The 24,578-nt window shown below is 40.9% G+C and overlaps 1 protein-coding gene across 6 annotated transcripts; it reads right to left on the reverse strand.

Annotated features, from left to right (window-relative positions):
- Positions 1-427: 427 nt before the first annotated feature.
- CABYR (calcium binding tyrosine phosphorylation regulated) lies at positions 428-23,421 on the reverse strand. 6 transcript variants are annotated; one of them, XM_070513298.1, is made up of 6 exons: positions 23,284-23,421; positions 21,107-21,279; positions 20,955-21,008; positions 5,669-6,016; positions 2,042-2,642; positions 428-514 (listed from the first exon to the last, which is right to left on the reverse strand). In XM_070513298.1, the coding sequence occupies exons 2-5, from the start codon at positions 21,252-21,254 to the stop codon at positions 2,047-2,049; spliced, it is 1,146 nt and encodes a 381-aa protein (XP_070369399.1). In that variant the 5' UTR covers positions 21,255-21,279; positions 23,284-23,421; the 3' UTR covers positions 428-514; positions 2,042-2,046. The 6 variants fall into 6 exon arrangements, with proteins under 6 accessions (XP_070369399.1, XP_070369400.1, XP_044630426.1 ...); XM_070513299.1 differs by having other exon boundaries at positions 23,174-23,340; XM_044774491.2 differs by having other exon boundaries at positions 22,932-23,335.
- Between the last annotated feature and the right edge of the window lie 1,157 nt (positions 23,422-24,578).

Raw genomic sequence — 24,578 nt, forward strand, 5'->3', positions numbered from 1 at the left:
TGTGGTTTCTTTTAAACTTTCAAATATACTAGTGTTACCACTTAATGCTATCGTAAATTATTAAGAATGTCCTTACAAAGACGTCCTTATGGTGCTGCAGTCCCTAGGGCCAAAAAAAACTAGCCACCTAGGGTGCCCAGTGCTAAGTAGGCCGTTAGCACTCAGTATTCTCTGGGTAGTACAGCAGTATAGTGAAGTGCTGCTGTGTTCACTTGGTGTGAATGCCAGACACAGAATGATCAAGTGGCAGCACCTGGCCAGAAAACTTGTGACTAGATCTGCTAGAGTAGGAACGGTTAAAGTTTTTTTACACTCTATACGTACGAATTGGAAAATGCTACTGTGATACAAGTCTGAAAAGATTTAAGGCCTTTTGTGTTTGGTTGGTTGTATACCTCTTAAATTACAAAATAAGAATACCAGGTTTTATGCTTGCATGAAGTTTATTGATATATTATGCTTGATGGCAGACTCCACCTTGATCATCGACTCAAACAGCGTCATTTTTTGGCATCTGTTAGGAATAAGGTAAATTGTGAATTGTTTAGTCATGAATCCGAACATGTAAAATGAATGGAAGATCAGAAATGCAAGGTCTACCCTCCTGCTGTTACAAAGCTCTTAACTAATCAGTTACCTGTGCATTTGCACTAAAATATCCTAGCAGTTCATGCTGAAAACAGCCATTTTGACAATTCCACTAAAAGTCTACAAAGAGGATGAATAAGTAGTAGACATAGCTCTAAGATATTTTGATAATTGAGAGTTGTCTCCTTAAATATGGTAACTGTAGTATTTGAACCAGCCTATGAATGAAATCTAGCTTTTGTTCATCAGATAGTCAGCTTGAAGTACCCATAAATTGTTTTTAGTAACTGAACTCATTCATTAGTGTCTGGGTATAACATTTGTATTATATTCCTAACTCATCTCCCTGCTTCCTCTATTGACATCCTCCTGACTTCTGTTACTTTTCCACATGGCAGCCAGTGGGATCTGTCATTCTTCTGGCTTCCCATTGAACTTTAATGCAAATCTCTTTCCTTGGAATACAGAGGCCCTGAATTATATGGTCCCCTCTTCATGCCTCCAACGCCATCTTATGTACTCTCCACAGCTCCTCCCAGCCAGTCTCAGTTTGGCCTACTTGCAATATCTTGAACCCCCATGCTCTTTCCTTCCTATCTGTGGGTTCTTTGCAAGGCTGACTCCTCCTCTTACTCAGGTGTCAGTTTACATCCGGGCCTGAACACCCCGTCTAATAAAGGAGGGCCTGCTTCAGTTACCTTCTTGGTTTTCTTCACAATACTTCACATATTGTACTTTACTTTTTTGTCCTTCTCTCCCAGTAAGGTGTACGGTCCATGTTTGCTCCCTCTACTGTACACACATGGAGGAGGGGGGGAGGGGCTGGCACAGTACAAGGTATTAAGTACTGGTTGAATAAAAAATTTAAAATGATCTGTGAGTGATAAAACTCTCTCGTCTGTGGTTGTTTTAGCTCTTTAATGTATTTCCAGCCTGTCCATTCTACTCTAAATATTCACTCTAACAGGGAATAAACTTACTGCATTGATTGGATGCTCCATATATTATCTCTTACCTTGCTCTTTAATTGTTTCCAGCTCTTATGCCTTCTCTCTGTTCCTCCCCACCCCTTAAACATGACAAGTAGATTCTAAAGTTCCCATATAAAACTATGTCTTGTCTCTTTCTTTTTTTTCTTTTAATCCATCCCCTTTTATGTCTTCCACAGGGCTAGACAGAACCAGGTGTTCAAAGGTGATTGAGCTGATTGGTTTGTGTATTAGGGACCAAATCCACTGTGTGAGTCATTGTGGTGCAGTGCACCCGCTGTGCATTTATTCGTAATTGGGAAGGAAGTTGCAGGCAATAACCACATCATATTAGAGCATACCTCAACTCACTGCATATCTCAATTCAATTTTGTAAAATACCTCAGTCTCCAGGTCAACAAATCAAAATGCTGAAAACTCAAGTGTGTTAAGGCCCACATATTATGGTAGGAAAATTTACCTACCAGTTTTAAGTTTCTGCTCTGCGAACATGGGCAGTAGTCACAGTTATTTCTCCAGCAATACCGTAACTTCCAAAAGGAGTATGTTTGTCACCAGATCCTGAACCTTTTTTGGCTATATCTTCTACTGGGAAAGCAACGGAAAGAAACACTGGGCTTTGTGGTCTGGGGACATCTTGTCCACTTGTAGGAGGACTACCATTCTGGGGATTTGGGGTATGTTTCTGGAATTTCTGATCTGCAGGAACAGCAATGGGTACTTGTACTGCAGCAAATCTCTTCGAGGCATCTGACTGAGAAACAACAGCATGTCCAGGAAGAGGTTTCCAATCCTGTACTTCCTGAACATTTGAGCCTACTAAAATAAAAGGTGGGGCACTGGTCTTCTTGCTGTCGTCCATCACCACATAAGTTGGAGAAGTAACTTTCGGTGGATGCTGCCGAAACTGTGGATCCTTATTAGATAAATAGAGGGTTGCTTGGGGGAAAGGCCCAGGTGCAGGTGGCGGTGATGGGCGACTTTGTTGATTCATATCAGTTAGACAATAAAGGGTCCACATGTTAGAATATGGTGGTGGTTGTCCTGCTTCGCTTGCTGCTATTGCTATAAAAAAAAAAAAAATTTGCAGGCATTAAAGATTTGGTCTCTGTATCAGGCGCTATGCACAGAAATGTCTTTGTAAGGTTTTTTTTACGTCTAAACAAACAGCTGTAGTGCTATGTGCCATAAAGCATGCTATAGAGAGGGCTAAATGAATTGTGTTTGGAATGTGAAAGAAGAGAGATTCTCTACAGTTGAAAACAGGAACAATGTTGTGATAGCAAGTGGCAGGGACACTAGAGTTGTGGCAGAAGCAGCAATCTCATTCTAAGTTGCTGTTTCCAGGTACTTAAACTTTAGACATGGCCTCTACAAAGTCCTCAGAGAGGAAATGGAAAATCAACATTTTTGGCTTTATCAAAAAAATCAAGTGAAGAATGTGTTGAGCCATTGAAAATCTGTTAATGCATCTGCATAGTGATTTTTTCTTTACTAAAGAAGTCATTGCTAGGTCATCTGATCACATAATCAAATATCTCTGGCCCTTCACAGGCACCATTATCTCCCATTAATTTGTCAGCACACTCAAAACATCCCATAATCTAGAACTCAGAACTCCAGAGAGCACCCCTTTTAGGCAAGGCTTGAAATCAGAGGTCCTAAGAGGGAGTAAACGGCTGGTTGGTCCCACGGGGGTTCTTTAAGTAAAAAAAGATCTAGGAGTGCCATCCATCTACTGACACCAAGGAACCTATGATACCAACTTTGACTTGCCTAATTAAGAGAGTGCTGTCTTGGAGAACTGAGTCCCAGAAGATGGGATAAAGGAGAAAAGGTTCCTGATGGAGGAGCTGCCGTTCGCCCAAATGTTTCGAGTTCACCTTTTGCACACTGGGCCATGTATCACCGGCGCAGCTTTTTCTCTTCCCCAAGAAAGAAAACAACGCTATGCACATGATTAAGCTGATAGGATTTTTCAGTAGCTTCAGATAGTTTCAACTGATCTTTCTTGAAGCTAATTTAAAAAGGTGCATAAGCCAACTCTTCAGGTTTTTTTGTTGTTGTTAAATATTCTCCTAGTGCTTTGGAAATAGTTAAGCACTTGAGAACAGTAACTTGGTATGGAAGTGCTGCTTAAGCCACAAGTGTAATGCCAGTCCCACAGGCTATACTCCCAACACTGCCCTCTGCCTTTTCAGCTGTGCAGAATCCCTGTCACACAGCCAGACACAATTTGATCTCTAAACACCTGCTTTGGTAACACTTTATCATTCTGGCTCTAAGAGTCAAAGTTGAGAGAGTTTCTGCAAAAGGAATGGGGGAGGTTGGCTCATGCATTTCCCATCTGTCCCTACAGGGAGAAGCATCCCTGCATTTGTCTGAATGCGGCAGGAGGATGAGCAGACCAAAGGCCATAATTAGACTGAGATGGAGGTCAAATCATGTCTGTGTCACAGGAAAGCACTGATGATAGTTCAGCAGCCAAGAAAGCAACCTGATTTTGGCACTTGTCAGGGGAATCTTGGCCGCATCCATTATTGCTCGAGTGCCTCCCTGTCCTTTCTGTTGCTGCTACCTCCCTGCTCCCCTGTGTGACAGCACTTCAACCTGACCTGTCCTCTCTCCATCCAGTTATGAAGCTGCTCCCTCGGCTGCAGGAAGCTCCCAGGCAGGAAATCAGTGCTTGACCCAGCTCCCCAAACCTGGATGCAGAGCTCTCCTGACGCAGGGCGAAAGCAGAGTCAAACACCACCATTTCTTTTACGCTTTAAATGCCACAGCCTATGGAAATGCATTGCTGTAGTGTGATTTTACCTTCACAAGTGAGAAATTTCAAACCAACATCCCCTAATTACAGTTTTGCAATAGGAGTATTCAGATCACATAAATATATTTTGTACCTGACAACAGGCTCTAATGTTTTTCAATACATAAAATATCCAAAAGAGTAACACAAAAGTGCTAGATGACCAAACATGGAGGCCAAGCTGTGGTGATGTCACTTGAAAATCACTCAGCTCATAAGAGTAAAATCTCAAATACAACAAAGCCTTTAAATAGGTGTGGCATTTTAAAAGCTACTGAAAAAAAAGACTTGACCAATCTGCAGGGAGCCTACCTAGATGGTTACCTGAAATGTAACTTTTAATTTTGTAAGTATCTAATTTTCTTACCTGGCTCCATCAAACCTTGTTCAGGTGCTGCTCCTCATTCTGGTTCAATGTCTGATTCAGTAAAACCTTCTGGAACAGGAGGGTAGGGGCCACCAGATGATCTTACAGATGCATCTGAGTGTACTGCTTCTGCATCTTCCCCAGAGAGCACAGGTTTGACCTTCGTCTCCTGGGATGCAGAGTTTTCCTCTCCAGGATTGCCAGGGACTACTGCAATGATCTCCACTTCAAGGTGTAGAGATTTTTCAGAGCCTCCTGCTTTGGTAGAGCCCTCTGCATCCAGGGATTGTGCAGGCTGACCCTTGAAAGAGGTGTCAGAGAGCAGAACTGTTGCTTCTGCCTCCATATGTACTGAGGAATCATATTTGGCATTCTCCTCCAACTGTGCAGGTTTTGCAGAACCTAAAGATTTTTCAGATATGCCTGAGGCTCTCTTGCCTCCTACAGATACGGAACTAACTGGTGGTGACTGCTCATTTTCTTTAAGCCAAGCAACGTGATCAGTAAAAGGGATAACTATTTGTTCTGGTATTTGCTCAACATAAGTAACTCCTGCAGTCACAGGCTGATCTTTATAGATAGATGATATATGAAGGATTGATGTAACCTCAATATCAGCCTGCAAAGAGACCTTAGGAGCTTGATCATAAGCAGGAGGTTCTTGTTCATCCTGCAAGGGGAATGAGGAAGCCGTTGATGGTTCAGCCTGGTCTTTAGAATGCAAATCTACATGGACAGTTTCTTGGCTCTGAACCCGCATTGCTACCATCTCTCCAGAATACACAACAGGAGAGGCCACCACAATATCTTCAGCAGCCTCTAAGCTCAGCCTCTCCTCGGACAAAACAGGCATACTTGTTGCCACATCCACCATTAAAATGTCAGATTGATCAGAATGAATAGATGAAGTTTTACCTAACATCTGAGCAGCAAACTGAGCTGGGTCAGCTGGGACATAGGCAAACTCTGGTGAGACAGCTGCTGGGGATGGTGATGAGGGTGGGGTAGTAACTTTAGGGGTGGGTGGTTTCGAAGGACCACGAACTGCTTCAGTTGTCTCCTCAGGCTCAGGTTGCAGCTCCGCGTGAATCGATGGGAACTGAGTGGTTTTGTTTCTAAATAGCGGTCCAGCTATGTTGTCCTCCTCTGTGTCCGTAGACTTTTCCATCCGTCTAGGTTCTTTGGAAACTACAGATGTTCTTTCTGGTTCTTTTACACATTCTGGTTTCTTCTCTTGTGTCGTTCCTTCTGACCACTTCTCTACTAAAAATAACAGCCAGATGGGTTAATAAGCATACATTCCCCAAATAAGAATTTGAAGGAAAGTAGTAATAGCTTGAGCATTCAAATGTCAATATATACACAAGAACAAAAGAGTTTTGCTTTATTTGCAACATCTGTGGTTTAGTGTGGGCGATAAAACTTTCCTGTCCTTTTTCACTCAAAAGATACCTCAGTTCATTTCCTCAGAAATAAGTGATTCTAAGTAGCACAGCAACAAAACTAATAATCAGACACCACCTTCAGCTGGTCAGCATGAGGGGGAGGATCCTAACTCTGCCTAGAAATAAGGAAGCTGAAAACCTCCAGGGAAAAAGCTCTTGAGCCAAACTTCCTCATAAAACTAGAGGGAAAAGAAAGACTTCAACCTGGGCAAGAAATTATCTAATCTGTAGCTGGTGTAATAACTTAGTAATGAAACAAATGCTGTCACATTAATAAAGGCGTTCTTCAATTTAAGAAAATAGGTTTATAAAGTTTAACTTAATGAATTGGAAAACTAAGGACTATAGGATATTTTTACATTAGGAAATGTCATACACTCTAACCCCAAAATGGTAGCTCCTGCTAGCAAGGTGTGATAATGCAGCCAGAGTCATACTGACTTAGACAAGAGGAGCAGAAAGAGATCTCCGGATCCGTAAGTGAGGACTCAGTGAATCCTAAGGCATGAGGGAAATTCCCATGGCTTACAAGGTCAAGATAGCTGAAGATATGCAGAAACTCCTAGAGCTGGAAAACTGCTCGATTTTTCTGGACTCAGCATTCTGCTTGCCACCCACACACCTGTCTAACCACCTTAGTCAGTACTCATCGAACATTTTCACATCTGCTTACTTTATGGAAGATTTTCTCTTGGGGAAGCATTTCCCTAATATCATAATGAAATCTGCGGGAAAGGAGAATTTGCTTTACAAGAATTTGTTTGCTTCAAGTCAAAACCTCGTTTGAAGACGTTTTCATAGGTTCAGCTGCTTTCCAAAGAATAGTGTCCTACAGTGTTCCGTCCGCAATAGCTGCTGAGCTCCCGTAAACTCAAGGAAGGGGTCTAATTATGGACATGGTGCCACACCAAATGCTCACCTGCATAAAAAAGTTTTTAAAAAAGTCCAAAGAGCCACATCTACTCTAACCTCCCTCTGCCTAGAACAATAACCTCATTTTCCTAACCATTCGCCTCTTTGGGACTTCCCCACCCACTTTTTAATAAAGCCATTTACCCACCATACATTGGACTGAGTGCTTGTGCTCATGTAAGATACTGTACTAGGCACTGTTGAGGATATAAAGATTTTAAGACAAGGCCTCATAAAGCTTACTTCAGTCGGGGAGGATAAGACTGATGCACAAATATTATAGGTAAAAAAGTATGAGTACCTAATAGTGGTCCTAATAAAGATCTATGGAAGTTCAGAAGAGGAAAAGAACTCCTCTGGCTGGAGGAATAAAGGAAATTTTATTTAAATAAGGCTGGCCTTACACTTCAGATATAGAAAGTTGAACAGAAAACATTGTTCCCATCACAACAAGGAAAAGTCAGATAAACCACAAAATAACTTTTCTTGAGCCCATCAGAGAGCAGAGTCCCAGGCAATCAAGTCACCTGATTCCAAAGAGCAACCAGCCCTCCCTCCAAGGAGAGAAGGGCTACAAGAACCGTCTCATCTGTGGCAGAGCCCAGAAAGGAGAGGCCACCACCATACTAACTGGTATCAGCTAAAATCTTAACTGCTAAAGGCCAAATGTGGGCTAGGATGTCAGTCTGGAATAGCTCAGGACTCCAGACCCAATGAGGTTCACACTCAGTCACAAGCACTTTTCTGTGGGCCTCATATGAAAGATGGAAGCAGGGTAGAGGTCAGAAGAGGGATCCTATATCAACACCAAGCAGAGGTCTCCTACCACTGGGGCAGAGGCAGGGAATACTGGCAGGACTGACCACAGATACAAGGTAGAGTTTGGTTGCCACACTGATGACCAGCAGGAACACTGAGAAAGCTCCACCCCCACAGCCCAGATGCAAGGGCCAGCCTAGGCCAGAGAATCCCTGTGCCCCAACCACCAGACCAGCACAGAGTAACAAGAAATGGCAGGCTGCCCCTGGGTGAGGGGCAAGAACGTGAGGAGAGACGCTCTTTGGGGTGCAGACGAGAGGGGAAGGCTGAAAGCTGAGTGTGAAGCCCAGGCACAGAGAAACACCCTTAGCACCCCAGCCCCGCCATCAGCACAAGGTAACAGCAGTCCACTGCTAAAGGAATTTGAAGGCGGCAGTACAACGAAGGTAACAAAAGCCATCACAAAACCCAAGCCCAACGTTTGACAAGATTGACCTACCCACCCCCAGACCAATTCAAGGCCTCTAAAACTCTATTTTCACCCAGAAGATCTTAAATTCCCCAACCAATGATTTATTTACCATGAGAATTTTCAAGAAGCAGTAATTCAACCCCTAGATTGCCTGCATGGGGCCTATGTGATACATCACTTACATGATGTAATTTTAGCAACTCTGGAAAGACCCACTTGCCGTTTTAAAAGTGTCCACCTCAACTGGTACAAAAACAGACACACAGATCAATGGAACAGAATTGAAAGCCCAGAAACACAACCACACATGTATGGACAGCTAATCTTCAACAAAGGAGCTGAGGGCCTACAATGGAGGAAAGAAAGTCTCTTCAACAAATGGTGTTGGGAAAACTGGACAGCCACATGTAAAAGAACAAAAATACACCATTCTTTTATGCCATTCACAAAAATAAACTCAAAATGGGTCAAAGACTTAAAGGTAAGACCTGAAACCATAAGACTTCTGGAAGAAAATAGAAGCAGTATACTCTCTAACATCAGTCTTAAGAGGATCTTTACAGACACCATGTCTTCTCAGACAAGGGAAACAATAGAAAGAATAAACAAATGGGACTTCATCAGACTAAAGAGCTTCTACAAGGCAAGGGGAAACAGGATTGAAACAAAAACACATCCACCAACTGGGAAAAAAATATTTGCAAATCACATATCTGACAAAGGGTTAATATCCATAATATATAAAGAACTCACACAACAACAAAAAATCAAACATCCCCATCAAAAAATGGGGAGGGGATATGAACAGACATTTCTTCAAAAAAGATATACGGATGGCCAATAGGCACATGAAAAGATGCTCATCATCACTGATCATCAGGGAAATGCAAATCAAAACTACACTAAGATAGCATCTTACACTAATTAGAATGGCTAAAATAACCAACACAAAAAATAACAAATGTTGGAGAGGTTGTGGAGAAAAATGAACCCTCACACACTGCTGGTAGGAATGCAAACTGGTGCAGCCACTGTGGAAAACAGTATGGAGATGTCTCAAAAAATTAAAAATAGAAATACCATATGACCCAGCCATCCCACTACTGGGTATCTATCCAAAGAACTTGAAATCAGCAATTCAAAGAGACCCATGCACCCTATGTTCACTGCAGCATTCTTCACAATAGCCAAGACGTGGAAGCAACCTAAGTGACCAATGACTGATGACTGGATAAAGAAGATGTGGTATATATATACAATGGAATACTACTCAGCCACAAAAAATGACAAAATCGTCCCATTCACAACAACATGGATGGACCTTGAGGGTATTATGTTAAGTGAAATAAGCCACATAAAGACAATCTCTGTATGACTCCAGTGATATGTGAAAGATAAACATATGGACAAAGAGAACAGATTAGTAGTTACCAGGGGAAAGGGGGGTGGAGGGTGGGCACAAAGGGTGAAGTGGTGCACCTAATATATGACTGATAAAAAATAATGTACAACTGAAATTTCACAAGGTTGTAAACTATCATAACCTCAATAAAAGAAAAAAAAAGTGTCTACCTCATAGGCTTGTCATACGTCAAATTATATCTAGGAGATTAATTCCCAGGCTTAATAGTTTTGCCTGTAGAAGTCTCCTATTAAATAACAACCATTCTGGAAGGGTAAAGCATTATGTAATTATGAAGCATTAACAGTTCATCAGGGAATTTCTGTATACTGCTTTCTTTTTCACAGTAAAAAATACAGGAGAAGACCTAGGTTTCAGTCCTGACTGTGATTTAATTGCTGCACGACCTTGGCCAAATCAATGTTCTGAGCTTCAGCCCCTCATCTGCAAAATGAGAGTTATAATTCTGACCTCATGAGTTTTTGTGGAGATAAATGGAATCATTCATCTGAAAGTATTCTATAAACTGTAAATCACATATAAATGAGAAAAGAATAAATCAACACCTAGTTAAAAAGAGACAGAAAAGTTTTGAAATGTAAAAAATTAAAAACTATAAACCTCACATTTTTAATTCAGCTTTGATTAAAATTAAATTGGCTATTTCCTAAGCTGGGTGATAAAATGCAGCATAGTTGTTTTTCATTTATAATTTATGTATGTGTGTGTGTATATGTATATAAACACATATATATATCATATATACTATTTTGAATGGATGCATTGCTTAATTCTGAAAAATTAAGTTGAGATCAGATGCCTTAAGCTTTAACAGTGTTTTCGAAAATCCAAAGTACTGAACTAACCATTTGGCTTTGTTTAGAATACATGAGAGAATGTCAGCAAACATATGCATACAAGTTACCATGTATATAACGTAAATCTAAATTGAGTCCCTGTCAATATCTGTTTATTAAGAAAGGTAAAGAACAGATAAGGAAAACAGATTGGTGGTTACCAGAGGAGAAGAGGGTTGGGGGAGAGCAAAAGGGGTAGAGGGGCACATATGTACAGTGATGGATTAAAAGTAGACTGTCGGTGTTGAACACAATGCAGTCTATACAGAAACTGAAATACAGTGATGTACACCTGAAATTTACACAATGTTATAAGTCAATATGACCCCAATAAAATAGCTAAAACAAGAAAGGTAAAGAGCTTTTCTCTCATGTTTTAAGATCTGTTTTAATCATTCCAAAGATTGCTGATTTGTAACCTTGAGATTGTGTTTGTACAAAAAACTGTATTTCTTCAAGTTGTAAACTAGGTTTGCTATGGGTTAATCTTACTTATCAACCTTATGAAGATTAACCCAATATGACTTCAGTGATCTGGTTCTACTTTAACACAAAAAAAAAACTGCACAGGCTCTCAGAATTAAGAACATAGGGAAAGGCATTTCTCCCTGTATAGTTTACTTTTAAGTACAATAAAGTGACTAACTGATTAAAATTCATTGTAGAATACAGAAAATCAGTATTCTGTGGAACCAATAAGATAAAGAGAGAAGTGCCAAGCACACACTATTGCTTGGAATAGCAGAACTCATGTGGAGACTGGTGGTGCTGGGGCACGTAACTGCCAGGGAAGAATAAGAAAAAAGCCATATTCTGGCACTAAAGGGAAACCTGAAAGGTGTCAAAGACGAGAGGAAAATAAAAGCAGGACATAATAGGAGATAGGAGAGGTGATTAACAGGACAGGAGAGGAGACAGGAGATAAGGACTGGAGGTGAGGAACTCACAGTAGAGTACTCGAAGTCGAGAATTTGGAGTATGTATGGTATACAGTGTTTAAGAGTTTAAAACAGAAGAGGATTCCAACTGTTGTGTGCTGAACTGATCGGAATGAGGAATACTAGAGACAGTAGGCAGTCTATTTTTCTCCCCTTCCTCTCTTCCGCTCATTCTTCATTCACCAATCATTAACTTCTATTATGTGACAGAAACTGAGGAATCAAAGATGAATAAGACTTCCTAAAGAGTACAGTCTGACTAAGGATAGACACACACAAATAGATGATTAAAACAATGTGGTCAGTGTAGTGACTGAAATATGTACGGAATATAATGGCTTTTAAGTGACTGTCATTAAGCTTTGAAAAAGAGAAGGGGCAGGTATGAAAGGGGCCCCACACAACTGCCCCACCCAAGATGCCAGAGGCCCTCTGGAGAAGGTGCTAAACCAGCCCTGTCCATTCTGATTTCCCTTATCAGAAACTTTATTAGCCTTCCTTGGCCAATGAGACAGAAGTGGAAGTCTGCTAGGAGACTTCTTGGAAAGATTTTCCCTTCTTAATGACAGGAACAAGTATTACTGGCACCACCACTTTCTTCTCCTTCCTAACTTAAACATGGACCTAACACCTGGAGCAGTGGCATGAAGGGACAAGTAAAATATGCTAAGGAGGGTAGAGCAGAAAGCCTAGATAATTGATGCTTTATTATTATAATATTAGCAGCAGAATGAACAACACTTTCAGATATCTTATTTTTCTTTAAGTAACTGTTAATTGGTTTTCTGCTACTTGTAGCTGAAGGCTTTCCTAACTGATATGGGGCATAAATTAGAAGTAGTAAGGAAACATGAAAAAGGGGGATAGTGGTATATGCTGCTTTTATTCTACGAATTCTGTAATGTCTACTTTCTCAATGGGTACTTGTTGAAGTCATTATCTTAAGATTTAGGACAATTAGATAGTACATGTGTACTTTTTAACTTACTACCCATAAAGCTCCGGGCTGTGCCCCATACACCCTCTCCTCTGGAGTATCAGGCTGGTTACCAAGATGATGATTCTTTTGGATTTTCTACATCACAATAATGTCTTGTGTGAATAAAGTAGTTTTACTTCTTCCTTTCCAATAAGTATACCTTTTTGTCTTTTTTTCCTTTTGTTTTCCATTTGTCTTACTGCACTGACTAGAACATACTGTACAATGTTGAATAGAAATGATGATATTAGACATCTCTGTCCTGGTTCCAATCTCAAAGGGAAAGTATTCAATATTCACCATTGAGAATAATGGTAGCTGTAAGTTTTTGTAATGCATAGGTATTATTGGATTTAGAAAGTTCCCTTTTATTCCTTGTTTACTTATAAACTTCTTTACAAGTATTTCTTGTAGAGCAGGTCTAATGGAAATCAATTCTCTCAGCTTTTGTCTGAGAATGTCTGTATTTTGCTTTCTTTTTTTTTAAAGGAGCTATCCACTGGGTATACATTCATTCCACGTTGGCAGTTGTTTGCTTTCAGCACTTTAGAGATATCATTCCATTGTCTTTTGGCTTCTATGGTTTTGGTTAAGTGATCAGCCATTTGTCTTATTACCCTGAAAGTAATCTGCCCTTTTACCCTGCCTGCTTTCATGATTTTGCCTTTATCTTTTTCAATAATTTGACCATGATGTGCTGAAGTGTGGTTTTCTTCCTAATAATCCTGTGGGTTCACCAAACTTTTTGAATCTGTAGGTTGATGTCTTTCAGTTGGACTGGGACAATTCTCAGCCGTTATTTTTTCAAATAATACTTTTCCACCTCATATCTTTTCTCCCCCTGTGATGCCAATTACACGTTAGACCTTTTGATCATGTCCCACAAATGTCTCTTACACTCTTTCCTATTGTTTTTCTCTTTAACTCAATTTCAATATTTTCTATTGCCCTGTGTTTTAGCTTCCTAATTCTGTCTTATGCTAGTACAGCCATCCAATAAGTTTTTAGTTTGCAGTTATGGAATAATCATTTGTCTCTTATTTTAGATTCTATCTCTGTTGAAGTTCTCCACCTTTTCATCCATTTTTTCCAAACATATTCAGCATAGTTATTTTCAGTCCTCTTGTACTACTTCCAATATTTGGATCTTCTTTGGGTCTGCTTCTAGTGAGTGTTTTATGTTTTATTTCTTGATTATTAGCATTTCCTCCTGCTTCTTTGGATGTCTAGTAATTTTTATTTGTGCTTGAAATTGTAAATGACACATTGCAGAGGCTCTGATTATTTTCTTCTAAATGGTGTTGATCTTGTTCTAATAATGGCAGATCAGATCCTCCTGACACTTGGTTTTTAGATTTTGTTAAAGTGGGTGTATTTTAGCTTTGTTCTTACTCCTAGCACATTGCCTTTATTCCTAGGGTGTGACCTTCCTGGGGTCTCAACTTAATTGCCAGGGTTTCACAAAAGTCTCTTCAGTTTGGCTGGCCCCAAACTCCAAAGCCTCTTCCAACAGCAAACCACTTCTGAAATCCCTACTCAGCCTTCAGTCTCCCAACAGCTCTTCTCTGCTAAGCCTCCTCAAGCCTTGGTCCACACATGAGCAGCTTAGGAATTGGCCAAAAACCCAAAGGAAATATTTTTGCAGACTTTTAGGGATCCTTCTCTTCAAATGCCTTCTCTCTCTGGTACTTTGTCACACAAATCCCAGCCACATTAGTAGCCCCAAACTCTGCTTCTCTGTTTCTTCTTCCCAGAAAGACCTCCACTCTCTGCTTGCCCTCTATTTCCCTGCACAAGAATTTGAAAATTGCCACGAGGGTGAATATGGGGCTCAATTTCTGTGAATCCCTTCTCCCAAGAATTCAGCACGGGACTTTGTTTTATACAATTTCTCCAGCTTTTATGGTTGTTTATGGTAGGTGGGTAAGTCCAATATTAGCTACTCCATCATAGATGAAACTGAAATCTCTCTTCGTCAACTGAATTTCACCTAGCACAGCATCTGGTAATGGTTAGGAATTTAAATATTTGTTAAATGAAATAATGAACTGGACTTTAAGGATATGTGGGATTTGAAAAGTAGAAAGGGGAGGGAAAGGAATCCCTGAAGAGAAAAGTAGCATAAGCCAAAATCAAATGACTTAAAATTACTTCATATTTTCAGGAGATGGCAAGTAGTCTGTCTGGTGCATAAGGTCTATGAAGATATGAAATGAGAGAGATGATTGTAAAGGTAGGCGAGATTCAGACTGTAGAAAACTTTGCATGCCATAGTCTTGTAAAGGGATCAAAATTTACATACTATGACTTATATGCTAGAGAGCATTACTCTATTTTCTCTAGCTGATCTCAGTTTTCATTAAATGTTCATTTCCCAATGGCAAAATTTACTTGATCTTAGTTAAAAACATTTGTCCCTTCTAGTTTAAAAGTCTCTTTGGTTAATTATTCAGTCTTTTGGGGTACTGCTCTTTTAGCCAAGGTTCTCCCACTTCTAAAGACAGAATCGGAGTGCTAAGGAAGCCTCTGGCTCTGATCCACATGTTGTCCTTTTCTGCTAGCTCTCAATTACCTCCAGCAGAGGCAACTCACATTGCCTGGGCTCTGGGTGTTGGTCTCTGATTTTGCTGTATTTACCACTAAAGTGTTTCTACTTTGTGGCAAGTGTGGCCTGTTTGCTTATTTCACTCAAGGACTGGGAGATCCCCTTCATAATTTGGTCCTCTTTAGCATCTGAGCCCTAGCTGGACATATTCCCAGCTTGGACATTAGGTACTACAGCTCTGCTAGCAGGTTGAGTCACTTCACTTTTTCCCATACTGATTCCTTGCTAGTCGGCACTCTGAGATAATCTAAACACATCTGGACCCACTAAAAGCCACACAGAGGCCATAGCAAACCAGAAATAATATCTTAGGCTCATCCGAGAAAGATTCTCCATCATTTCTAATCTATTGCTTCAAATGCAATTCTTTTATTCAACAAATATTTACTGAATGTCTGATCATGACAATTGTAGAGGTGTTGAATATAGCATAAGTCATACTAAATGCAGTGCCATGCTAACCATATGGCTTCTCTGAGAGGCATGCACTCTTCTAGACAGCACCCAGGAAAGCAGAGAACGCCTTCTGCTCAGATTTTAGAGTTCTGGTCAGAGATTCTACTTACCTTCCTTATCCCCAGTTTCAATCTCAGCTAGCACTTTCCATGCACTACCCACACCCCACTCCACAATCCCACTGCCAAGAAGGACTTTCCATTTCCCTTTCCTTTGCAGCAGGAAATATCCTTTGTATCCTATCTTTTATTCCCCTCCTCTATGGCTTATGTAAAGTAAAAACTTGATTCTGGTAGCTTTGGCTCTTAAATCAAAACTCAGATCTGGAAATGCCAAGAAAATCTCTCAACAAAAACAGATTCCTGCAAAACTCCAAATTGTTAGCTTTTGTACTATGAACATTGGAATCTCAATACTGAGTAATAACTTCCTTGCTCCAGGCTATATTTGCCTTCTCCCTAAAGCAAATGAATGCTTCAGTGGATAGGGATCAACAGAGCAAATAGGAACAATTAGAGGTTATCTGAAATCAATCTCTACCAGTTTAATATTTTTCAAAAGTATCCCTACAACACTGAAGAGTTTGGATGTTGTGAAAATAGAGAGCTATCAAAGTTTCTTGATTGCAGAGTGATACACTTAACTTACAAGGCCCAAGATGTTTTCCTTCATGTATTGCCTCTTGTCTCTTAGTGTTCCTGATCTTGGCAACCTGGTTTCCTGTTCCAGCTTCCCTGGTTTGCCATATCTACTTCCCACCCCAGGCCCCTCCTCTCTTAATCCTGATCCTGTGTTTCTGTCCTAGTCTGACAATCTGACCCAAAATCTTGACTATACCATTTTCTCAGTGATTTATTTGCCTTCTTTATTATGGACTATTCCCCAAGTGAATAACCTTACCACAATGGAAAAGCACAAAGGACCTAGCCCCCATCCCAACAACATCACCAGATAATCATTCAAACCGTTTTTAAATTTAATTAAAGTATTACCTTGGTACAAATTACCACCCTGCCTAGGCAAATGCAAGACTTCAAGAAATAAAAGGGTCATTTTGGCACAATACCCATCCCTGTTTAAGGACTCAGTTTAGCCTTACTTGAAAAAATGCCCAGGAAAGTATGAAGTAGCACCAGAGCCTCTCAAAATTTAGCACGGGTAGTCCTGAAATAGGTATATTCCTTGTTTCTTTAATAAGAGCGGAGAGCCACAAGTATGTGTAACCAACTATATAAGGCAGAAAAATAGAATTTGGCATAGGAACTAAACTAAAAACATTACTTATTATGAATATTTAACATGAATAACTCAAGACAATATTTAATGACATTCATAATTGCTGTGATGCTGCAGAGCAATTGAAATTGGGCCCAATGGGCGGCAGCAGTTCATGACTATAATTTCTATTACATGGCCAAGCAAAGAATGTCCAGCATCAGTTAGAAAAGTTAACAGGGTAACAGATGAGGATCCAGGTGGGCTAGGCCTTCTTGATTCTTTATAAGAGGTGGCTATTTCCTGCCTCCGTTGGAAGCCAAGACAGGGCTGACGCCGGAAACTGGACTCAATTAGGCTTACCCGGATGGAAGATGATAGCGCTGCTGAGATCTCTTTTGCCACTCTGAAGGAGAAATCATTGCCCTCTTCACTGAGTGGTGAAAAGATTAGAAATTAGCATAATTTAGGCTTCAGGTTCCACACAAGAAGGTGACAGGGGAGGAAGAAGTGAAATAGTGCAAGATAATGTGAGGAAAGGAAGCTGAAATTCCTCTCCCTTCACTCTTTCAGCTCAAGAATTTAAGGTTGTTGCAGAGGGATCCTAGAATGTTGTGGAAAGAGCATGAGTTATGCTACTAGGAACATCTTCATGCTACTACAAAGATCTAAGTATAGATCCTAACTCTACCAGTTACTTAATATTTGGAAGCTTACAAGTTATTTAATCATTCCCAAGCATCAGAACTCTCTTGAGCAAAATTGCAATGATGTCACCTACCTTATAAAGTTGTCTTAATTAATCGACAAAATATATTGTAAATGCCTAGGACAAAACAGGTACTCAATAAATTCTGTCCTCTTCTTCCTTCTTTTCCTAGCATATCCTAGGTGATAGAACTTAAGAGACAACTCTTTTGCCTTAAAATATTGCCTGAGTTTCTACAATCCCCTTAATCAATGATTTATTTGGATTCATAGATTCATATGGTAGTGAGATCTGTTTAATCAAATTGCAGAAAAACAAGAGGAGGATCCAAGAAAGTGTTTCACAGCATGAGTTGCTTTGGAAATGGGCATATGTGGGTGAAATACCACAACGGAGACCTGGATAGAGCCAGAAACCATTCTAAAGATCCTAGGCTCTGGAAAATGGGGGAAAAAATGAGACACAACAGAGACGTGAGAAAAGTTTGCTCCCACGTCTGGTTCTTTTTCTCCTCCCTCACCTGCCTCTGCATGAAATTTTGAAGTCACTGGGGAGATGGATAACCACTAATGGTCCTAGAGGCCCCTACCAAAAACTGGGCTCCTTCTGGGAAAAATCACAGAATGAAGTATTCAAACAAAACAAATGATATATGCAGGATGTACTTATCTCCACACTTTTCATGCATATAGTCAGCTTCGTAGTAATGCTGCTGGCAGAGAATGACCAGTTTGGGAATAACTTTGGAGGATACAGCATCCCCACGGAAGATTCTTATGAAACACACGTCTTTCATGCTAATATCTGATATCTGGGAGATCAGTGGGGACCAATGCACTAGGAATTTAGCTCTTGCCCGTATCACCAAGTTCCAACACCCGGTGCAGTCTTTAGGCTGATCTAGCCTCTTGCTGAAGAGACTGAAAGACCAGAATAAGAGTAAGTCGACTCAGTCCTCAAAGGATGGTCCATTTCCTCATATTGCAAGTCACTGAAAGCCTGGGAGAGCCATAATCCTTGGGACCAACAGAGCATGTAGATTATTATAGATGCCCACCATCCATATTTAAAACTGGGATCCACATAAAGAAAGTTCTATTTAGAGGAAGGAAAAGATACCACCTGTTATAACTACATTTTTATTGTCTAGAACTGAAACAACCATGCAGCCAAATTTATTTAGAACTCCCACAGGAATAGCAGTTGGGGAATTAAACCAGTCAGAAGGTAGGAGGATGTCACTCAGGGGAGGAAATGCCCTACCAAGTGGGAACGTTATGGTCCCTGTATATCCCCAGATAGTCCCTCTTTAGCCCAGAGTGATGCTTTCCTGGATATAGTTGGACTCAGGCAGTCTCTATGATAGAACCCAAGTTAACGGATACGGTTTGTCCATTAAGAAACCATTTCAGACGACAATAAAAGGCAGATGAATAAACGAGCCAAAGCAATATTAGACAGTAACACTGAACTCTGTATTTTCTGGTCATACCTTCATGTTACTTCCCATCTCCCAGGTAAACTAGAACAAGGAGTTCGTTTTTACTCTACTATCTAAAGAGCAATCTGTTTCTACAGCCATACTATGAGTTGGCTTTTAGCATTATCTATATATCTATGTCAATTTCCTCGATATCTGTAGTTACTCGAGGAAAAAAGCAGCAGTATCTCCTACCCCTGAGGCTCCATCGAAAGTATGGCTACTCCATTAGTTCAGTCTGTTAATTTTGAAGCCTGAGATTCAAAGATGTTAAACCAGCTGGACCAAAATCCACATTAGTTTAGTCCATTTGCTAAGTCGAATGGTGGGTAAATTCTTCGGTAAACAAACTGGCCTCAAAGGCTACCAGTTAGTTACCTTTCACCATAAAGATTCACTGACTTTATCGTGATTCTCAAACATAGCAAACCTGCACGCTCCCAATCCTCTCAAACATAGCTCCTGGTATAGAAGATACAAGTACAAAGGCCATATTAACCTTGACTGCCTGGGAAACAAGGCTCATGGGGAGGGGGAGAGTGGTCAGTGTTCTAGCACTTGTCTGTATATCCTGCTGGTGGTAAGCAAATCCTAGACCTATTTCCCATGGTAGGCTGAGAATGCTGCCAAGACCCTGCAGGGAAGCAGCCAGACTACACAATAGAATATTTCTGAACCTTCAAAGGCTGACTCTTGCTGCTCTTAATCTTGCTTTCTGTTTTGGGTGTCTCTTTCACTGCAGATCCAAACCCTCATGATTTTTATATTTTCCAAAGTCTTACTCCTGATTTCTCCCTATCTTGGCTATTTTATCTATTAACATCACCAACGTGGATGAGTATAAAGGTAGTTGAAACTCATTGATCAGGTCTTTTCTTTCTCTATGATCATTCTAAGATGTTAGCCAGCCAATGTAGCAATTATTATTTAGGTATTTTCCATACTGACCATGAGTCTCCATTTTCTCCAGAAAATCCTGCCAAAAGCTTTTTGTTACCATTCTTTTAGATATGTGTGTCTGTCCTTGGGATTTGACCAATTTATCCTCTTTTGCTTATAGGGATCGTCCCAAATTTTCACCCTGTCAACTTTGCCTTTCTCATTTCTCTCCCTCTGATTTTTTCATTGCTCCTCTGTCAACTCAGTTGCATGCTGCACGTTCACATAAGATAGACATTTACACATATACACAGAGATATACAGCCTATGTCACAGAGATAGGCCAGATAGACATTTACACATATACACAGAGATATACAGCCTATGTCACAGAGATAGGCCAGATAGACATTTACACATATACACAGAGATATACAGCCTATGTCACAGAGATAGGCCAGATAGACATTTACACATATACACAGAGATATACAGCCTATGTCACAGAGATAGGCCAGAGGAGACCACCTTCTACGAAAAACTTCTCTCTTCACTACACAGAGAGACTTGTGGAACAGAAAAGATGGTCATGACACCTAATTGATCTCCTGTCCTCCCACCCGCACTGCAGTTAAAGTATCATGGGAAGAAAGAAAAAGGGGATGGTGAACCTTTTCTTTAATCTCCCAAGAAGAGTGTTTACAGAACTTTGGTAAGTAATGTATCTCATTATAATTTGAGCCTTTATTACTACAAAATACAATTTTCTTCAAATACACTGTACTTCTTCCCTAAAGACAGGGTATACTGGAAAGAGTCTGAGTCATAGTTTACACACACTGTTCTAGGTCTTATTGTACCAAATGGTTTGCAAAAGATGAGTGATTCCTATTTTTGTCTTTTTAAGATTTAGAATCCTCCAAAAGTCAGTCTTCTAATTTTTTAAAAAACTGATTTAATAATAAAAATAAAGCATCAGTATGATTATTCAAACACAAAATATTTGAGGGCATCATCAAGTTTGAATGCATGCTAGTAATGATGCAATAATTTATAACTATTATTATTAAACTATTACCACTGTGGTACTTACCTTTAATCTGATGAAACTGTTTAACCAGATCCTTTATATCCAGAGAATTATTCCCTGAGAATAAATACAGTAAATCAGATACATAAAATTTCCAACTTAAAATGCTTTCTTTTTCAAAGCAACAAATATGTAATCTAAAGGCAATAACAAACCTTCTCTAAACACAATAAGTTCTTTAAAATACACTGCTGCAAACTGGGTGATGTTTGGCGGATTGGTTTTGAGAATGGCTCTGCTAACTCCTTCAAGCAGAGTCTTGAGGCCATAAGGTATGACAAGTCTGGGCTTTGAAGAAATCATTTTGGCAGGATGTCTGTAATCTCAACTATAATGAAGAAAAACAAAGTCTTATAAATAGTATATTAGTATATTAGAATATTTCTCACCAGTTAATTATATTTTCTAAGAACAAATCTGTCTCCTATTAAAATTATTAATTTTTCTTCTAATCTCTAGGTATTTATTCTAGTAAAATGGGCTAATTATTGATGGTAATTTACAAAAAACCACACTACCACTAGCTTATTACGTGTAGATGAGCAATCTAGTACTATTAAAGAAGTCCATGGGAAAAGCCCTGCTAAGAACTCCAGGATGATATTAAAAACAATGAATAAAAAACCAAACAACCAAAACCTGTTTCTGTAAAATTCAGTAAATATTTTGTGCAGTACAATTTCAAGAAAATTAAATTAATCTCATTTATCTGTGTCCAAACAACATCCTTCCAAACCACATGGGCACTGGCTTTTCCAAGCTGTCAAATCAGCCCTGAGCTACCAAGCAGCCATCACAAAGTAGGAAACAGTTGGTTAAATGATCCAAGTTTCCTGAGAAAAGAAAACAAATCAGTTGCTTGGGAGAATCATAGCTATTCTGGACACTGAGACCCATGAGAAATTTCTCCTATGGGTCTTCACAAAGTGGAGAATAGTAGAATAGTGTCAGATAACGAACCATGTCCTCAGCAACATCCCCACAGTAAAGAGAATAACGAGTTTCATGGGGCTAAGTGGCACAGTTTAGTTACAGCAATTATACAAGGGGTCGACCTCTAATAAATGCAACTAATGTGTCATAGCAAAACGCTGAATATACAAAAACACATTTCATATTTTCAAAAGTCAAGAAAAAATGAATCTGTATAGGCCAAAGCAAACCATTTGAGAATATATTTAAGTGTATAGAATTCCTTAATGAAAACTTACTATCAGAGTGTCATGCAAACTGGAGTTTTACTGAATTAAACCATCTTTAAAAAGCCAGAATGGCATCTCTGACAGGCCCACATACTAAATGTTGAGGGACATAGGCAGTAATTCTACGTATGATGCATATAATTACATATATTTTATATATACATATGTATGTATAATTTTTTAAAAAGTACATCCTTTGCACCCCACTGTGAGCAGACAGATGTTTAGAAAGTGGCTTAGTAGTAGCCATGACGGAGCTAACAAAACACCCTTTCCGTAGGCAGTTACCAGTTGGTGCTACTAACTGGAGAGAGCGGCCCCGCGTGATCCTAACTGCTTTCAACCAAGGTGGTGCGCCCGCCCACCCCATCCTACCCCGGACTTGCGAATATGCGGGGCCACTTAGCGCCTCAGGACCAGGGATGCTGAGCGTCCTACAACGCAGTCCTATATAAAGATTTGTCCTGAGCAAGCTGAGAAATACCGTGACACCAGGCGTAACTACATCAACGGGAAAAGTCACAAACGTAGACACTTGGGTTGTTTAAAAGTGACAGCTTAATAATTCTCCCCAAATCTCTCCTTTAATGAATATTTGCCAAAAAAAACTAGCAAATTTTACACCCCCCGCGCCAAACTGTGAACGTCCATTTACCCACGACCACAGCGATAACGTTTGAGCAGGACAACAGTGCCTTGGGCTGAGGATGCGAGAGCGGGGGCTTCGGAGCCACCGCAAACGTAAACGGGACAAACCACTCACTCCCTAAGGACCTACGCTGCGGTCTGCGGGCCCCGCGGGGGCTGTGCTCGGGTTGCCGTTTGATCTGTGTGGCGGGGACAGAAGTGAAATGTGGAAGAGCGGGCGTCCAGACTCCGCGTCCGCGAGCTCAGGAAGCAAGCGGAGGTCCCGCCGGCCCGGTCCCGGAGCTCCGCCGCCCTGGCTGCTGGCAGGCTGCTGAAAAAACCCACCGGTGTGGGCCCGCCCGTCCCCACGGGCCTCCCACTTCGGCCCCCCACCTTCCCCGGCACTTGAGGAACCGTCCACTGATCCCAACGCGCGAGGGGCCTCGAGGGCCCAACTGCCTCTGGGGCCGCAGGGGCGGGCCGTTCCTCCAGACTCGCCCCACCTTCTCCTTTCCGGCTACGACCTTCCTCCTTGCTCCCTTGCCGGCGGCTCCTGAAGGAGCGCGCGCTTCCAGCGGTCCTCTTTATAGCCCTGGGGACGTCAAGGCATGCGTCACAAAGCCCCGCCCTCTCGCGGAAGGCTCGGGACCGCCACGAGAGGGGGCGGGGCCTCGGCCGTTCCAGCCAATGGGGAGCCGGAAGGGACAAAGGCCAGAACTCCGCGCGTACGAGAGCCGTGCTGCCGGGTTTTCGGACCGCATACGCACCGGCGTAGGGGAATTGGCGGTTCCAGGAGGCCGGGAGTCCGGAGCAGCTCAAGGCCACGCTTTTGGTCACTCAGTCTAAAATAAGAGCTGGTTTGGAAGGAGAGAGAAATAGATTTATGGCAGTTCTTTCTTGCCGCCACTGCCTCTCCTCTTCACCCTACCTCTACCCCCGTAATCTGTTACTCTCCTGAGTCACCTTTTCGAAGAATAACTTCTGCCTCTGGGTACACACAAACACTAGTATAAAGAGAATAATTTTATGCAACACAGTACTTTTCCTCTTGAGAAATTCGCCCGTGGAAGGAGAAGTTGGCATTAATCCTGAGGGTTCCTGTTGCTCCGTAATTCGGATTTTGCAATACCTCGGGCACAGTCTCTCCTCCCCAAACTGTACCATTAGCAACAGCCTGCAAGTCAACGAGTACTGGGTGTGATTTCAGCTCAGTTTTACCAAAGTAAAGGAACGGTGACATTTAAAATACCCGCTCTGTGCTTCAGGCTCACATTTCTGTACTGGGCATGAAATAACCCATAGTCTAGTTATCAGATTCCAAGCAGCCTTCGTTGCAGTCCATTTTCAAAAGTTTAAATCGTTGCAGTCCACTTTCAAAAGTTTAAAAAGCAGCAAGAACCACTGTAAAGCAACCGTTAAATAACATCATCAGGGCATATATCTGACAAACTTTTAAATTCAGAAGAACATTAAGGCTTCCAGAGCACTTTGGAATAACAGGCAATGTTGCAGCCCAGCCTACATCTACGCTGCACACAGCATTTTCTGGGGATGTTAATTCATCCATTTAATAATTATTACTGAGTGTCCATTATGTGGCAGATAAGCTCCCTCTTCTCATGAAAATTACATTTTAAAAGGAGAAATGCTTTTAGACTATGTGTATGATGATAGGTCTGCAGGTGGTCTTTTTCTGTCCTTCATCACTGCCCCAGCCCCACTTTGGTAGTGTAAATAAAAATGAAATGAGGCTTTCATGATTTCTGACAGTTTTGTTTATAATGTATTTACTATCAAA

Source organism: Equus asinus, chromosome 7, assembly GCF_041296235.1.
Source record: "Equus asinus isolate D_3611 breed Donkey chromosome 7, EquAss-T2T_v2, whole genome shotgun sequence".
Classification (NCBI taxonomy): Eukaryota; Metazoa; Chordata; class Mammalia; order Perissodactyla; family Equidae; genus Equus; species Equus asinus.

Coding starts and splice junctions, on each gene's coding strand:
- CABYR (XM_070513295.1), bottom strand. CDS start 21,254: ATGATTTCTTCAAAGCCCAGACTTGTCATACCTTATGGCCTCAAGACT. Junction 21,009..21,106: donor ACTTATTGTGTTTAGAGAAG/GTTTGTTATTGC, acceptor ATTTATTCTCAG/GGAATAATTCTCTGGATATA. Junction 6,017..20,954: donor ACAGTTTCATCAGATTAAAG/GTAAGTACCACA, acceptor TGTTATTTTTAG/TAGAGAAGTGGTCAGAAGGA.